General features: G+C 40.1%; 2 protein-coding genes across 2 annotated transcripts; both read right to left on the bottom strand.

Annotated features, from left to right (window-relative positions):
- Positions 1-3,752: 3,752 nt before the first annotated feature.
- Positions 3,753-9,034, bottom strand: map2k2b (mitogen-activated protein kinase kinase 2b). Its single transcript, XM_070918390.1, has 11 exons — positions 8,900-9,034; positions 8,595-8,805; positions 8,280-8,426; positions 7,617-7,694; positions 7,288-7,339; positions 6,899-7,023; positions 6,330-6,543; positions 5,899-5,951; positions 5,714-5,775; positions 5,531-5,576; positions 3,753-5,251 (listed from the first exon to the last, which is right to left on the bottom strand). The coding sequence occupies exons 1-11, from the start codon at positions 8,986-8,988 to the stop codon at positions 5,141-5,143; spliced, it is 1,188 nt and encodes a 395-aa protein (XP_070774491.1). The 5' UTR covers positions 8,989-9,034; the 3' UTR covers positions 3,753-5,140.
- A 641-nt stretch (positions 9,035-9,675) lies between these two features.
- Positions 9,676-16,487, bottom strand: LOC139296410 (organic cation/carnitine transporter 2-like). Its single transcript, XM_070918809.1, has 10 exons — positions 16,140-16,487; positions 15,803-15,906; positions 13,993-14,147; positions 13,580-13,751; positions 13,121-13,262; positions 12,862-12,956; positions 12,003-12,217; positions 11,742-11,924; positions 11,341-11,476; positions 9,676-9,853 (listed from the first exon to the last, which is right to left on the bottom strand). The coding sequence occupies exons 1-10, from the start codon at positions 16,485-16,487 to the stop codon at positions 9,676-9,678; spliced, it is 1,728 nt and encodes a 575-aa protein (XP_070774910.1).
- Positions 16,488-16,703: the final 216 nt, after the last annotated feature.

Raw genomic sequence — 16,703 nt, 5'->3', positions numbered from 1 at the left:
TTGTCGGTTCCAACGGAGTATCACTCCGCAGCACAGCCTACAGGAGGGCATGGAGGCTGAAACATCAGCGGTGTCCAATCTCAACTAAAAACCAAGTAACCAAACGAAGCAGGGTTCGGCAGTCTTTGTATTTACGCGACGATTATCGTAAATACCACAAAATGCCACTGTTTTGTAGCTGCAAACGAGACACAAAATGATCGGAGTACCAATTCACGGGGATCTATGTCGACTGGCGGATGAGCACAGCGGAAAGCCCAACAACCTACCCCAGTAGAAGATGGAATGATAATATCGGAGGGAGGACCAATTGGATACGACGATCATTTGATTGGCAAGTGGGACGCCCAAATATGTTTCATCATCAACCTTTAGGGCAGCCTCATTTTGCCTACGGGTTGCTTGCATTTTAATTTTGCTCTCTTAATAGTGCCTGAGCTACAAAAAATGTTCGTGTGTGTGTCAAAGAGAGACGAGAGTGCACAGTGCTCAGTTATGCGAAAACATAGACGAGATTGTTAGACATTTTTTCTCAGGGTGGATTGTAATCGACCGTGTTATCTAAATTCATGGCCAAAGACAACAGAGATGTGGTGACCTTGCTATGAATAAATCCCTGAAAAAAACCAACTGCCTATATTTATGATGATGTGTACAATATTTAAATATTAAATATAATAACGCATTTACAATGCCATTTTCGTCCACTAGCTGTAGTTAAGTCTAGTGTTAAGGGAGAAAAAACATCTGTAGTTTGAAAATGCTTTGAAAATATCCCTAAGAAATAATTAGGGACTAATTGAATTCGTCATCATGTATTAGCAATACCCTTTTTGGTTTTAGTTTAGCCTTGTGTTTGAGGAGAGATCTGAAGTTACAAAATGTTATGAATACATCCCTGAAAAATATTTATAGCCATCACAGTGACTTTTATGTGTGATCACACTTGAAATCGTACGTATTATGTATTCCCAATTTGTTCAATAGTTATAGCTTAGTTTTAGTTTAGTGTATAGGAAGGGAGGGGGTCTGCAGTCAGAAAATGCTCGAGCATGTTGAATGCAGCATATGTGAATGCAGTGTGTGTTTTTATCTATGTGTGCAAGAGAGAAAGAAAGTGGCAGAAAATAAGTAATGGTGCAGCTGCTTCCTTTTGTCAAACTAGGATCAAAAGGCTGAGTTTACAGCATGAGCCAGCATCTAACTCAGAAAAATGGCCTGGCTGCTGTTTTTCATGAGTTGTACCTTGGTGGTTATGTAAACAAGGCTGCAGTTAATGTGAGTGTTTGTTTTGAGACTTTCTAAAGAAAACCTCAACTGGTTTAAGGGGAAACAACCTAAATAACATCTGTGCTGGCCTTTACGAGAAAACTCAGCCATCCACTTTGTGGTTCGCAAACACGCACACACACACATGCTCAGCATGCACTGCACACATGCAACTCAAACACAAACCTGTATGCCATTAACAGTGGGACTAAAGACTGGTTATCATCTTCCTTTTAGAGCTAAATAAATGTATAAAAACAGGCAATGCATGCTTATAATTGCATTGTTAAAGACAGATGCAGTTAAATGAGTAAGGGCACAACTCAGCTCTACATTTTTGCAACAGAGTAAGGAGCATTAAGTCGGTGTGAGCAGATCAACCTCATTATGACAAAACTGGTCTCATGTCACAGATCCACTTGTGAACCTGCAGTACACCTGGGGAAAGATGGCGTATGTGTTTGCCATGGAAGTGATCATATCGCAGCTCTACACAAAACATCAAACAATGTTTGGTTTGTTGACTTTTAAAAAGTAGGACGAACGACATGGAGGCAAAACAACATCAAGGTTGTACGGTAAAGCGCAAGACACACAAAAAAGCTATATTTAGAGTGGAACTCCATTTTCCTAACCCCCAAGTGCGTACCCTCCTCTACACCCACTATTTCCTGGGCTCTCTCGTCTTCTTCTTCTTCTTCTTCTCCTTCTAGACAAGCACTATAGCTTTGTAAATGGGTTACCCCCATGCAGCCACCCACGCATCAGGTACAGTCTGAAAACCTGGGGCATCCTGTTATGACTTCTGGTTTCCTGTTTCCTGTGAAAAATACAGCCCCCTCTCTCTCTTTCTTTCTCACACATGCACACACATAGACAAACACGCTCATGCACTCCGCCGCTCGTCACACACCAAACAGAGCAGGCCTGGGATAAGCTGCTAGCACCCCATTCCAAATATATTAGTTGGAGTGTTTGTACTTACAATCCAGGCTCAAGTATTTGGGAATTCAATATAAATATCATACTGCCATTACTGCTGTGGCGCGCTTTCTCTTTTTAGATTATTCCCAACAAGACTCAATCTAATATTTTAGGGTATTTTGACTGAGTATCTTGAACAGTGTCACATACAGTGATCAGTGTTGAGAGAAATATACAAAGCTGCAGCATTGTGACAAAGTCATTATGCTATATGGTGACAAGAACAGCTGTTTTGCCCCATTCTTCACAACATTTAATCTGTTTTTATTCCTTGTATACATATTCTCATTTCACATGCCAGGGAGGAAGATGTACAAGTGTCAAGGGACCAATGAAACAGCAATAACAGCAGTGTGTGCTCGTGTGTGAACTGCAGGCCCCCGTTAGCCCAAAAATATGAAAATAACACTGTTTGTGACACACAGCATGCTGCCACTGCACATCACCCCCCCACCCACCCCCTGCCAAGATACCTGAGCATGTCTCTCAACAGGGGTCAGCCACATCACTCTTAATGAGCAGAAATCTCTCTACCTTCCTGTGGTGGCTCTAGCCTGCCATGCTGAATCTTGCTGAATGCTGAATGCTCAGTGACGGTGTGTGCGGTTAATTGTCTTGGCATGAACTCATAGCTCCGTTTTCCCCTCTTTTATGCTGCGGCTTCTGTTGATGGTCAAACAGAATACTCGTTAGTGTATTCTTAATACATGTGATTATTTTTTACCAGTTTCAGGTGGCTTTTTTCATTTTTGAGTCTAAAAGCAGTAATGTTGAGTATTTCTTCTGTTCAATGGGGCCTTTAAATTCTACAGACCACTCACTCACTCTTTTTCTCGTTTTTGTTTTGCAAGAAAAAGCACAATACCACCCTGTTCTTTTTCCTAATTTTTAGCTCATCATCCCCTCCCCCTTTCTTGCAGATTCGAATGCATTAGCAATCAAAGAGCCACTGACAAACGCCCAATCTTAATTACCCTCTCATTTGCATATTTGCATATTAATGACTGCAGACTTTGCTGTTTTTCTGCTGCAGTAGTCCCCCTCCCATCAACATTGCTCAGCCTTAGCCTCCCCACATGCTGCAACACTACGTCTTTCTCTGAGCTCGAGGCCTCACACTTTCAGCCTGAAGTTGACAGACATTCAAGGGAAGACATTTTATTATCACTGCAGACATGAGCCAAACAGATGAATCATTGTGCTTGTAATTTAAATGGACCCTATTTCAACAGGGTTTTAATTCACTGTCCTGCTTTCAGTCAGTATAAGCATAAGTTAACTAGGCTGCAATACACCACACACACACTTCCAAGTATATTTAGATATTTTGGTTTAGTCATTTTAAATTTATTTAGTTATTATTTTTAGTAACTGTACCAGAATTCCTCAGTGCACTGCACCTGATATGCCTCCACCTTCTGGTGAAATGAGTGTAGGACAGTGAAGTGATATTCTAGCAAATGAAGACATCATGTTCATGTTACAATACATACCATTTATTGACAATCATGACTTCATTAAAGACAAAGCTCTTGATGATTTTATCATAAAAAACATCTATAACTTTAGACCGTTACTTAAAGGAGGAAGTACACAAATAGAACAAATACAAAGGAGTGAAATGCCCTAATCCTGCCACAACACAGGATGCACTTCAATGGCAATACCATGTCCTGTTGTTTACATTACAGAAAATACAAAGAAATAACCATTTGTTTCAGCAGAGACTGCTCAGTGAGTCATGATGCAGCTTGCTCAAGAGACAAAAGCAGTCTCGTTACAGCAGGTACCGTCCAGGGATGGTAATTTCCAAAGCAGCCGCTGCCCCAGTGTAGCTAATCTGAAGCTAATGGTACCAGACCGAGCAGAGGGTGCATTTAAGGTTGTAACTTTTTTTATTTTTGACATGAGGGTCATGCTAAAATGTGTTAAACATTGGGCTTCACCTCAAGGCATCTCAAAATGTATAGAAATCACTCACGTCAACAAATGCTAAAAAGTTCCTAGACTGAATCATCTCTTGCTAACACAGACACACATAACCCGACCTGTTCAGTAAAATAAACATATTCTTACATTTCTCAATGTGTTTGCATAACATACAAAACAAATTCATATATGTATCTGCCTGTACACATGTACAGATTCTTAACCATTGGTTGATTGGGATTGACACACTCGTGCTGTAAACCTCAGAAAACTGAAAAGCAGAATTGAGAATGAAACATGTTAGAAAATTACAGCCATTATATGCATTTTCATTTTCTGTTGAGGGATATCTTTTCCAGTTTTGATACAGTATGTTCAGTCTGAATGACTGCAGGATGGTGGGTAAGACTGAGCAAAAGGCTAATGCATAATGGCATTCATCACCCAAACAAGGAAAAATAGTGCTGAACACCAGCCATGAATACGTAATAACGTAATAACGATGACAAACTCAAACATATTATAGTAAGATTCCAATCTAGCAGCTGTAGGTTTGTTAGTCTCAAAATAAGAGATTTAATGGCCCAAAATCCTGATTTGAGCTTTACACAAATTAGTGATGACCAATGTTCTCTATGTTGCCAACAAATATTCAGAGAAATTGTGTTGTAATTGATTTAAGAAGACATTTTTATGAATAACAGTGTCCCTGTGTACCAACTTTCCACAAAGGTGCAAACTGTAGATACAGTATCTTTCCTAGCATGTGATCAACTGGCTTACATGTCAGTAGAGTTCATTTGATAGATGGAGACTTCAGAGGTTCACCTGCGGGAGGGATGTGGCAAACAAGCTGTGTGTGTGTGTGTGTGTGTGTGTGTGTGTGTGTGTGTGTGTGGACGTAAGGTTTTAGACAGCAGCTTCTCCATGTTGTTGCATGTGCATACTGTGTGCGTGTTCAGTCTGCAGAGCGCGTGGGAGTTCCAGGTTGGTTCAACCCCATGGTTTTACAAAGCCAGCCAGCAAAGTCTACCTCCTCCGCCTCAGACCGCTTGATAAATGTATGGTTCTGCAACAAAACACAATCACATGCAAATAAGATATTGGACATTAAAAACATGATTCATTTAAAAGGGAGTTTTCTGCAGCCGCCTCTGACTTTATAGTGTGTACGAATGTAACTTGCCTTCACAAAATGTAGTAGAGTTTAACCTCAGTGACTTGCGTTTTTCTACTTTTTTTTTTTTTGTGATCTAGACCGTCAACCTTTCAGATATTCCATGTTCTTCATGCAAATGGACCCAAACACAAGGTAGGAGCTTAAATTCAAACTCATCAAAACACTCACCATCAACATTTTCAAGTCAGCCCTGTCTGCGGGATTTTTGATGAGACTGTAAATAACAGAAGAACGAGGGGAAAGTTTCAGAGAGATCTTTTCATCTATCACTTATGATAGCTCAGTACACACTAAAAAAATGTGTATGTGAAAAGGACAATGGGGAAACGTTTTCAGGCTAAAACTTCTCACCACTTTGTTACAAAGTCCTGGAAATCCGAGGTGAAGACGCCATGTGGTAGTTTGGGAGGGGGCTGAAATACAGAAGAAAGTTGAATGAACATCTGATCATATCACCAGCAGCAGAGAGGAACAGCTTTCTGATTTTGCAAGGATGACAGTAAATGGAATCAGAGGGCAACATCTTAGATTCTTACCTCATTTACTATGTAGTCTAGTAGTTCAAAGATGGCCATTGCAGGACCATGACCTGCAAAATGAGCATAGGAAAATGTATTTTATATTCACAACATTTAAAGCAAGACTGTTCTGTACAAACACACCAGTTTGATTTTACGCTGAAGAGCAGCAACAGACTCCTGATTATCATACTGACTGAGCACATATAAATTTGACTCTAATGGTAAGTATATAGTTTTCTACCAACAGGAATTGATGAATCAAAGCGTAAAAATGAAATGCAAACAGTCTCCGCAGTAGCAGACAGTGAGAGCTCAGAGTCTCAAACTCTCAATTTCTGGCCAGGTTGGTAGACCTTAACTGTGCAATGTATTTAAATCAGGTTGCATTATTTCTCACTTCTCACATTTTAAAATATCTATCAAACAAAAGTGTGTGTGTTGCTCACCGCTGACAGGTCTACCCGGTGGTCTGGGTCTGGGTGAAGTGCTGTGCGTCTCTCTCTCACTACCATCCAAGATGTGACGTCCAAATATGGCCTCCAGTTCTTTAGCATCAGGAGGAGGGATGGGGAAGCGTCCGATTGACAGCTCTACGAGGGACAGCCCCATACTCCACACATCTGACTGCACAGAATAGTGGGTTCCCTGCAGTCTCTCAGGCTACACAGCAAACAACAAAGTCAACAATTAACATATCAACAAAGATAAGAAACTGCTGCTCACTGCTCAAGCATATAAAATACTATTCTGGTGTTACATTTGTTTAGATTTCTCAGTAGATTAAGCCATTCATAACAGTTATAAATAATAATAAATTATTACTATTTTTTTTTTTTTTTTTTTCAAATATAGGCACTAGTTGAAGTTAATAATATTTTGATGGAGGTTAGTGGCCTAATCAATACGATGAAGGATGGAAATGTTTCATTTTAATACCCACACAAACAAGTCAAGTTAGACACAAAGGCAACAGATCAGGGTAATGTGGAGGATAAATCAGAGGGGACCAACATACCGACATATAGGATCTTGTTCCAACAAAGGAATTGGCCATAGAGTCTATGAGCTGCCCGCTTACACCGAAGTCACACAACTTGATCTCCCCGCGCGAGTTCACCAGTATGTTTGAAGGCTTCACATCTGGGGGCAAAAAGGATCCAATCGAAAAACTTTACCTTACTGGACATCTAGAACAATATGCAGTCAACAGGTACTACCTTGACCCAACCATTGAAGTGACTATTGATATTAACATTTACATTTTTATTATCTTTGGCATGTGACCCTGTGTATCGACAGGCTTATACACGTTTGAACAAAATACATGTGCATTATGCCTGGGAGATGAAATTCCATGTTTTGAAATACAAGAATCAGTAATTAACTCCATGGAAAAATTAATACCTCTATGCATGATTTGGTGTTTTTCTCTTAGGTAGGCAAGGCCTCTCAAAACCTGTTTCAAAAAGGGCAGAAATTACACATGTCAATAATCGCAAATAATCTTAATGTGGAAACAAGCATTAAATGTCTTCAGGCCCATGGTGTGTGTGTGTCCACAGTTTATTTTGACTTCTATACAGTAAAATGAAAGAGCTGGTATTATGACTACAAAAGAGCTTGATTTTTTTAAGCCCTGATGAAATAGTTTTATCTAAACAGAACAATTTAAACCAACCACTGTTAATGCCAATAATGTAATATCACATAATATTACAATATAGAACACTTACAGCAATGCTGACTTTGCCCAGAATCTCTTCAGGGATCCTCTTTGCTTCTTTCAGCACCTGGTCCAGAGATCCACCATCCTGCACAATAAAGTGAGACAACAAGAAAAAAATCTGTTAAAAAATTATTTCCCATTATAGTAATGTGCATGTGTACATTTACTAAATAAGCACAGTGGTTCTTAATCTGTGAAAAATAAACATTTTTCAAGAAAATATCCAGTACAGCAAAGTGTAGTTTCATGTCATGACTCTCCCAATGACTTTGTTAAACATTTTACCATAACATCACACTCCAGGCCCTTTTTTATTTAATTGAAAATGAAATGAAATGAAATTATTTGGCAGATGCTTTTGTTCAAAGCAATGTACAAATGCGATACAGTCCGAGCTACAGTAGATCAAGGAGAATTTAAGATTAGCTTTTGAACTGTTTATTGGTTGCCGTTTAACCTGCTTTACTTTAAAAAAATAAAATAAAAAATCAAACATGGTACCGACACACGTACATATTGGAAGGCCACGGAGGATGTTTTTTTTTTTTTCCTTGATTCAATGTCACGATCCTTCAAAAAGGGCTTTTTGTACCTGATCTTCAGCATGGGTATCTAAAATAAAAATGTGCAAAGGGGCAAAAGAAGAGTCTTCCCCCTCCAATTCTCTCACCATGTGTTCCATGCAGATGCTGATCTCTCCATCGCTGTAAAATGCTCCATAGAAGCCCACAATGTAGGGAGAGTTACACTCATGCAGCACCTGAAGCTCTCGGATGATCTGGTTTCTGATAGCAGGTTTGATTTCAAGATGAATGAGCTGCACAGAATAGAGAATTGTTATCAGATGTGTTTTATGGTGTGACCACTTTGTACAGGCTCAACAACATTTCATTACCAGGTTCTATATAACTATTTTTGTACAACAACAGAAATCCCAGTTTGATCACATTCATATCATTAAGGTAAAAGTGTATTTGTGGCTCACCTTTCTGGCCATGATTATTCCTGAAGGTTTGTGGCATTCCTTATTGACGACTCCTCCGTTGCCCGCACCCAGCTCACAGATACGATGGAAGTCATCATCTCTCAACTCGCCCACCTTGGCCTTCTGGGTGAGGAAAGCTTCTAACCTTTTCTTCTGTTGTTCATCCAGGTCCAACTCTGCCAATATTTTTTTAAGTGCTTCTAAATTGGCCCTGAGAAAATGGATATACAACAGGAATACAGATGACTGACATATTGACTGTTTATACAGTATATGAGGATATTAATGTGGTTAGTATAACTTACTCAGATGCAACATCGGTGTTGGTGGAGGTGGATAACCCATCGCCAGTAGGAGCAATGTTTAAGGGCATTGGTCTCTTTTTAGGAGCCATGCTCACTTGTGCATAAACTATGAACTGGGCTTAAGTGACACTTTTCTTTCTTCTTCTTTTCTTTTTGGAGGTTAGATAGCAAACAGGTATTATCTTGTAGATGCTATCTGGACTAACGAGCGATGGACTTCACGTTATCTGTCAGTTAACTGTCAGTTAGCTATTAGGTGGGCCAGTTAACTTATCCTAGGTAAAGTATCGGGTTGAACACTTTACACGGGTTTAGCCTCAGACTGATTAAATGGCCCTTCTCTGATTCACAACACAACGTGCAAAACTGCAAATTATTAAAAAGACTTGGGCAGTATGACGCTATCGTTAGCTAGTTGGCTAACGTTAACTTAACGTTAACGTAGCTAGATTAGTTGTTTTGGCTTACGTAAATGATGAGACGTGGTACTTAGCTGGTTAGCACGATAACTAGCTAGTGTTCAGGCCACAGCACTAACGTGAAGTGAATCTTAAATGAACGCCGAACTAGCTACAACGTAAAAGTAAACAGAATATTTTCAAACCCGGAGCCATCACTAGCAGTACTTCACTTTAGTTAGCTAGCTAGCTAACTTCAACTGCTAGCTGTTGCGTGACAGTACTACTGTTGCGTGATAGTACTACATTTAACGCTAGCGGATAGCAAGCAACTGTTACTTTACAAAACGCTTCCAGTGCGGTTCACCACCCAGTTGTTTAAGTTAGAAACACCAGTCTAATGTGGCTGTAGTGTCGGCTACTGTATCCTTGCCCCGTCTTTCCGCTGGCAGGTGTGTGGTTGCTGCAGACAGACACGGGTCCCAGTGTCAGCAGCAGAGATGGGGGCGCGGCGCAGTACAGAGGTCCAACAGCACCCGCACACTGCCGGGTGTAACTGTGGAGTCAATCTCGCGATAATTCAGATGTTGACAGTCAGCTGTGTAGCAATAAAGACATGTAAACGGAATTATGTAATGACCAAACTCTTCGCGCATATGTAGGTTATTAAAAATGACCATTCAACTAGAATTATCTTTATTTCCCAAGCATTCATTATGTTATCTCTGCAATATCTGCTGTTGGGCCCCTATTGACATCCCCACCCTCACCTATTGCTCTCTGTGCATTGTGTATGCTCCCTGCAAGTTCCCATCAGGTAGGCTACAGTGCTCAAATTCATGGCAAGATTCAAGATTCAAGAACTTTATTTGTCACATGCACATGTAAGTCCAGTGAAATATAAAAAAAATGGCAATGCCCACAAAGATAGTGCACAACACAGAACAATTCACATTAGCATTACATTAATGTACAGTCTCCACATCTGTCTTAATGTGTTACATGAATGCACATTTTTTGGTCTATTATCTTTGTATATTGCACATATTCCATGTGTGTGAAAACCTACTTGGCAACAAACCCAATTCTGATTCTGAAAAAGCAACCACAACAATAAAAAAAGAAATTACAATATTTACAATAATATTATTAATTTTAATGTCTATGTGTTCTTATATGAGTGTGCATGAGATGATGAGTATGTGGAACCTAATGGGGGTCCCTGGTGAGATCAGTGTTTGCAAGCCTGAGGAAAGAAACAGCCTTTCGGTTTTAGCTGCTTGACTGCAGAGGCGCTTGCCTGACCGCAGCTGGAACAGTTTGTTGTTGGGATGGTGAGGATCTTTCATGATCCTACAGGCTCGGATTCTGTAAGTCCTGCAGAGGCCTCCTGTCCTGTTGCAAACCAGGCAGTGATGTTTCATGTCAGGGTGCTCTCTATAGCTCCAGAGGAGAAGGATTGAAGGATCCTATCTGAATTTCCTCAGCTGCCTGAGGTGGTAAAGGCGCTGCCTTGCCTTTCTCACCAGAGTGTCTGTTTGTGTTGCCCATGTCAGATCCTCTGTGATGTGGACTCCCAGGTATTTGAAGCTGCTCACCCTTGTCTGTGATTGCTCAAGTCTTGCTGTGTAATGTTCTTTCAGCAGAGGGCGCTCTTGCTAATTTCTTTACAGCCTTCAGTTGTATCTGGCTGTGCTGTATTTGTTTCATTTGGGCAGCAGCAGCTTTAAGATGCAAAGGGAAACAGAGAGAGAAGTTTTGAAATGCACATTATTACAAGCAAAGAGATAAAGCTGTTTTTCAGTTCGCTCTTAAACATTTTTGCTCCCTTGTGTTTCACAATATATAATTGTCTCAGTTTAATAGAATTGCTGTAGAATACTTAGAAGACAAGTAGTGATCTTTATCTCTGTTAATCATTATTCACACATTCACACACACACACACACACACATAAATAAACACACACACACACACACACGCACACACACACACACACACACACACACACACACACACACACACAAACACACAGAGACATACCCTCTGGTGGGTTTGGCCTGGCTGATAAGGTCAGGGAGTTTGCTGTTTCTGGTGTCTGGCAGCAGCATGCAAACAACAGCAGCCATGATGCTGATTGTGCCAAAAATAATGTATGGCAGGATCTTGTTGTACACACCTGCAAACAGAATAAAAGGCACTTGAATTACATTAGTCACTGACCTGTTTATGTCTATGGGTTGCAATCATAGGCCTCACAGAAGACTTTTTGATATGCCACAGTGGCAAAAGCACAGTTGTAAATAATAAAATTAGGTTCACTCAAATGTATTAATATCATCCACAGAGGGTTTTCTACAGTTTTGATGCCATTCCTCTCTCTCTCAGAGTATTTTGGTTTCAACAGTGTATAAAAATACAACTACAAAGTATTTGTAACTTGCCCATGTAGATCACATAGGGACAAATGATGGTGCCTATGCGTGCAGCTGTGGAGACGATCCCTAAGCCCATGTTCCTGACCACAGTGGGGATCAGCTCAGTGAAAAACACGTAGATGACGCAGTAAGCACCAGACACACCCATCTTTCCCACCAAGGCTAACACCTGGAACATGACATGCATGTCTGAGAAAAATAAACGGGATTATTAGACAAGGCATACACAATTTTACAAATCAATAAGTCAACATAGAATAGAGAGACCTTCAGGGACCAGCTGCATGACCAGAAGCATGATGCCACAGAACATCAGTGTGGAGAAGAGCAGAGTGGGTCGTGGCACGCGGTTGACCAGCAGCCATGTGGCCACATACACCAAAATGTCAATGGCTGCTGAAGTGAAACAGTTGAGGTAGACATTTCCGTTCAGGTTACTAGTATTGAGAGAGAGACCATAGAAGACCATGGAGACAGAGATCCTGCAGAAATACAAAATCAAGACTGGATGAAGATGGAAGGCAATGTTTTTCTTTGAAGATACCAATTGTCTCATACTGACACCTTTTATTCAAGTTGCTTTGAAAGAACTACAGTTTAAACTTGAGTTTGTTCAACTATTAAATGTTCAATTTGTGATCCTACTGCAAACAGAAAAAAGTTGGAACAAGACTGGAACCTGAACAATTTCCAGAACCTAACCTGGAAATAGATTTTTATGGGACTAACACCCATCAACAACTAATAATAACAATACTGTTAAGAAGTTAATAATATTTTCTGATACAGTTTAAAAAATACTTGTAATCACAGGTATAAAACCGGCCTATATTTTGAATCTGAAGTGTTTTTGGTGTAAAGACAAACTTCTAAATGGGAAATTTCTTTCACATCAATATTGTTAAAAATCATAAAGACTGTTCATTATATAATTAATGTACGAATAAATTAAGTTTTCAAAACTCCAATTGAACACATCAAAACTTTTTTTCAAATTATAAAACAGAGTGATGAGTTTTGATTCGTCAAACATTACTGTATATTTACAAAATAACATAAGGGAATTACTTTGGTATAGAATAAAGTGTACGTGCAAACATATTCAGGAAAGTTGCAAACACATTACCATGTAAAAACTCCCAGAATTGTAATATGTCTCATGTTACGGGTGCGCATCAGGTCCACATAAGTGTATGTCTGCTCCTCTTCACCCTTATTTTGCTGAATTAGACATATAGGACAAGAAACACAACAGTCACATTGCGTACAGTGTATTATTTGCTTGACACAAGTATCACCTGGTTACCACAGTTATTTTAGGGCCATATTTTATACTGGAGCACAACAGCTTCCACAGCATGAGGAGTAAAAAATGGAATAAATACCATTAGCTCCAAGCACTCCCCTGCTCTGAATATGACCTCAGGGGCAGGGACTTTGTTCCTTTTAGCAGCGTTGCGTATGACAAGCTCAGCCTCCGCCACCCGACCTTTCTGCAAAAGCCAACGTGGAGACTCAGGAATCACCCTGAACAGAAAGAGAGACTGAAGTTTATTAGTTCATAAGTTCATATGAAAAAATTTGCAATGCAATTTTGCACACCAGTAAAGGTTGATCTTAGGCAGCCACTGAAAAAATGGTAATGCATGTAAAAGAGCAGAGAATATGTAGTATGTACACAGTGATGATTATTGAGATCAGTATTTGTTTTGGAGCTGAAGCACATGAACACAGAACAATTAAAAACTTAATTTAAATAGAGGAAGGCACGCGCATAAAAAGACACTGACATGTGAGATGGGACAGACCACCGATCAATAACATGACATCAGCCAATGATTTACCACCACATTGGAATAAATAGGAAGCCGGGGATGGCAGCAGCAACCAGCAGCATCCTCCAGCCTCGTATGAAGTAGGCAAAGAGCGGCAACAAGGCGTAACCGATGCCAAAACCTAGACTGTGGCCCAGCAGAGTGTAGCTCACCCTGGCAGACTGGCTCAGCACCTCAGACCCTGACCAGAGAAGAGGACCAAGAGGCATGGCATTAAGACAGGAGAGAACGTGACAGTGTATTAACTGAACACAGAAAACTGTCTGCAGCCATATTGAATTCAGTGCTTCCTTCAACAGCCGGAAACATACCACTGCCACACTGCCAGAAGTGAGCTACACTTTATCACAGGAAGATATTGGAGAAGAGACAGAGATAGAGGGGCTCTTTTGAGACCGATAGAAGTGCATGTGCTATCTCACCCAGTATGAGTGACGCAATGTAATTGGATATCTGGCCAAGTCCTCTCAGACAGTTGAGGATACAGAACATAACCCAACTGATGGAGGTGGCCTGGACCAAGGAAGTGACTGTTTGTAAGATCACGGTGAAGAAAAACACCGGCTTTCTGCCAAACCTGTAAGACAACGTACAGAAAGATGAACTTAACAGAGCATGTTCCATCTGTGAGTGAACTCCATCACACTGAGTATTTATTATGTGATAAGCTTCTCGTCTTTCTTTCCTCGTCATAACTGGATATCTTTGGGTTTTGCAAACTGTGAATGACTTTTCCTCATTTCACTGCCAAAGTTATCAATCAATTAACTGAGAAAGTAAGTGGCTGATAATGAAAATGAAAGTCATTAGTTAGCTAATTATAATGAAATACTATACAAACTGTTCTAAACAAAACATGAAAGAATCATAATGATATTTAAAAATGCTATCAGCTTGAAAAAAAAATCACACATATCTAATTTTAATATAGAATTTGGACATTTTAAGACAATTGAACGCTATCTACAGAATAAAGGTCATCTTACCTGTGACGTTTTATTCTAAAATAATAAATAATGAAATTGCATTTAGCAGTTATTTCAATCAAGGATGCTGCGGTTAGCATTCATGTTTATATTGTTTTCATAGATATTTCAACTGTGAAGACTTTGTTTTGGTCTCTTGCACTTCCTCTCAGCACCAGTTAATCATCTCTTTCTGTTGATCAAATGCCTGTCCCATGCGTGAGATCGTGGTTAGCAAGGTTGACACACCGGTTTGGGTTGTTTGTCCCTCTCATGCATAAAACATAGCACATATATGTGCTTCTGCTATATGTATGTTTTACATCCTGTGTCTTACTTTGGAATTGAAGAGAGGTGTTGTGGACAGGTTTGAGGAGCGGGCTGTACAACCTGCAGCTCAACATCATTAAGACAAAGGGGTTTGATGGTTTGATGGTTCACTGTGAGTAAACACAGGAGCTATCCAATCTATTTAGTCGGATTCTCAGAAACGCACTCACTGATTGTGGTGTTTGGTTGCCTGTAAAAGTGTAACCCAGGCATCACCTGCTTTAGGGTCTCTTATTTAAATGGTAAATCACTTTGATGAACTCCCTGCACAGAAACACGAGGTGAAATAAAGAAGATCCTCCCAGTTAGTCAGCTAGTGTTTGGATACTAAATACATATCAACCTTCAAAATTATTTTCATGGGTAAATGAGTAAGTGTGTTTTTTTATTTATGGATGAAGGAAGCAATTCATTGAATATTGGAGTCGAGGGTGCAACACAAGTATTTTTCACACCTTCTTCCTGAGACTCACATCATGTGTCAAAACTGCACTTTGGACTTGAACTTGGTATTTATGAGCATCAAAACCTGATTGTGCTGTCTGTCGAGGAACCAGCTCTGAGTTTCAGGGTGGATGTATAGAGATCACTCAACCTTTATCTTTGAACACATTTTGGTCGTCCACATTGACAGCGGACAGATGAGCTTTAAAGCACTTTTATTCCTAGAGAAGCTCATCTGGAGAGAGCAGCTAAAATTGAATTACTGTTCCACTTTCAGTGTATGTTTAATTATCTTTTTATCTTTTTTTTTTTTTTTTAGATATTTGTATTTTTTTTATGTGTTTTCATTCTTGCTCATGCATGACAATTTCTTGTGAAATTTGTCCTTTTTTGTTATGAATTACTTATTGATTTGTCCATGTAAGGCAACTCCTTCTTCTTCTTCTTCTTCTTCTTCTTCTTATTAGGATTATTGCCACACAGCAGGACTTACTGGTCTGAGAGGTGACCACTTATAAAGGATCCAATCAGGCCCCCTACAAAGAATAAAGAGGTGGAAAAGGGGACCTTCCATGCATTGTCACACACCAGATCCCACTGAAATGAACAGGAGAGAAGACAGAGAGTTTAAACTTTAATCTAATCTAATCTAATCTAATCTAAAGTAAATTGAGGGAGTTTCAGACAGGACCCTGAGCTGCCAGAAAGCCAAAGCAGAGATAAAGATATGTAGGAATCTTAACATATCTTTATTTGTACAACACCTGTCAACTACATTACACTTCTCAACTGATCTGAGCTGAATCATCATTCTGCAAATGTGAAGATACCTCAGACACAATAGTGGCGGTGTATCTCTCGGTGCTGAAGACCCATCCATCCAGACATTCCTCCGTGTCGTTGCTGAGTCCCGTCCAGTTCCCGTTCAGTTTGTATCGGGAACAGCTGTCTGGTCCGATCCAGCTGCTGTGTTCGAGGAAGAGAGCCCCCACATCTGCGCCGCTGCGCGTGGAGTTGATCGATAGTTTGCAGCGGTGCTCGGGTGTATCCGAAACGAATACCACGATCACCCCCATGTACCCGCATGGGATTGCACTTAGACTGAGCAGAACACTTATTAGAATCTGAAAGAGGCCGTAGTCGCCCAGAAAAGACGTGATTTCATCGAAGTCTTTCATTTTTCCACGCATGACTTTAAAAAAGCCTGATGGTGTTTATCTCCACGGGATTTACAGGGTTTCTCTCTTTCTCTTCTTCACACCAAGTTTATGTCAGCTCACGAGCCCTGTTTGACTGGATTACGTCAGGTTGCCCTGAGAAGGTGACACAGATAAGTGTTATCACATAGAACACAATAAAAAAGATCTTCCACGAGATCAGCTGGGGTGAAGCGG

This window comes from Enoplosus armatus, chromosome 14, assembly GCF_043641665.1.
Source record: "Enoplosus armatus isolate fEnoArm2 chromosome 14, fEnoArm2.hap1, whole genome shotgun sequence".
NCBI lineage: Eukaryota > Metazoa > Chordata > Actinopteri > Centrarchiformes > Enoplosidae > Enoplosus > Enoplosus armatus.
This window is presented reverse-complemented; position numbering and strand designations above follow the sequence as displayed.